The sequence below is a fragment of the Sus scrofa genome, chromosome 2, assembly GCF_000003025.6.
Source record: "Sus scrofa isolate TJ Tabasco breed Duroc chromosome 2, Sscrofa11.1, whole genome shotgun sequence".
Taxonomy (NCBI): Eukaryota; Metazoa; Chordata; class Mammalia; order Artiodactyla; family Suidae; genus Sus; species Sus scrofa.
This window is the reverse complement of record NC_010444.4, coordinates 54,834,807-54,836,211: the sequence shown is the minus strand read 5'-3', so window position 1 is coordinate 54,836,211 and position 1,405 is coordinate 54,834,807. Positions and strand designations below refer to the sequence as shown.

Genomic DNA, 1,405 nt, shown 5'->3' with positions numbered 1-1,405 from the left:
AACTGAAATTCCCAGAGGCAACAGAGCTTATGCTCTTATCTACACTATCCTCTTTACCTGTGATGTTTTTATAAAAATATACAAAATAAAGCTTATTTGAAATTGGAAAAAAAAAGTGAGGGAAAAGAACACTAGGGAGAATAAGATGATGCAGAGGACTCCAATTTCCTGCAAGGAATGCTGACCAGAGTGCACACAAAAAGATGTTGGATACAATTACATTAATTTCCCTTTCCTCAACAGTTTCTGAAATCCCCTAGATACCTCTTTGTTGCGAAGACTGTAGATGAGAGGGTTTAGCATGGGTGTGAGAATGGTGTAAAAGGCTGATACTATTTTGTCCTGGTCTGGTGTATGGCTAGAAGCTGGTCTCATGTACATAAACATGGCAGCTCCATAGTAGAGTCCAACGACAGAAAGATGGGAAGAACAGGTGGTGAAGGCTTTGCGGCGACTTTCCTCAGAGTGCATGCTTATAACAGCTTGGATGACTCTTGAATAGGAGCCTATGATCACAGAGACTGGTAAGACTAGCATTACCACACAGCAGATGAAAAGCAGTCTTTCAAATGCAGAGGTGTCTGTGCAAGATAGAGGTAAAAGGGCAGCAACATCACAGAAAAAGTGATGGATTTCCAGGGAGCTGCAGTAAGAAAATGAGAGGACTGCTGCCAGCACAATGATGCCATCAAGAGAGCCCAAGATCCAGGAAGCAATAGTCATGAGGATACAGAGTTTCTGATTCATTAAGATAGTATATCGAAGAGGGTTGCATATGGCCACATAGCGATCATAGGCCATGACAGCCAACAGGAAACATTCAGCCCCGAGCAGGGAAACATAGAAGAATATCTGGATTCCACAACCTGCTAGAGAGATGGACTTCCTTCCAGATAAGTAGTTGAAAGTCATCTTGGGTACAGTGGTGCAGATGAGCATAAGGTCCATGAGGGAGAGTTGTCTAAGGAGGAAGTACATAGGGGTGTGTAGCTGGGTGTCCAGGTAGATGAGGAGAATCATGATAATATTTTCCATGAAGGCCACTATGAAGATGCCCAAGACCAGAGAGAAGAGGAAGATGTGGATGGGTCTGTGATTGAAGATTCCTAAGAGGATGAAGTCAAAGTTGAAGGTCTGATTTCTCCAAACCATCCTGTATAAGTTGCTTTATCTACAAGTTCCAGAGTGGATACAAGCATGTTTATTAATTTAGTTTTCACATGGCAATAATAGCAATTCACTCAGGTATGCTTTGAACTCTGTGAATTTATAGGAACTTCTCATCAACCTTCAGCATTGTTTAACTTTAGGTACAACATTGTGTAACTTAGCCCCATTGCTTTCTAGTTTTTTAGGTACAACATTGTGTAACTTAGCCCCATTGCTTTCTAGTTTTTTCCTCAAC

General features: G+C 41.5%; 1 protein-coding gene across 1 annotated transcript; it reads right to left on the bottom strand.

Annotated features, from left to right (window-relative positions):
• LOC100620594 (olfactory receptor 2M4) lies at window positions 217-1,152 on the bottom strand. The gene has a single exon (XM_003354158.1). The coding sequence runs from the start codon at window positions 1,150-1,152 to the stop codon at window positions 217-219; it is 936 nt and encodes a 311-aa protein (XP_003354206.1).

Excerpts from the sequence above, each read along its gene's own strand:
- LOC100620594 (XM_003354158.1), bottom strand. The coding sequence starts at position 1,152 with ATGGTTTGGAGAAATCAGACCTTCAACTTTGACTTCATCCTCTTAGGA.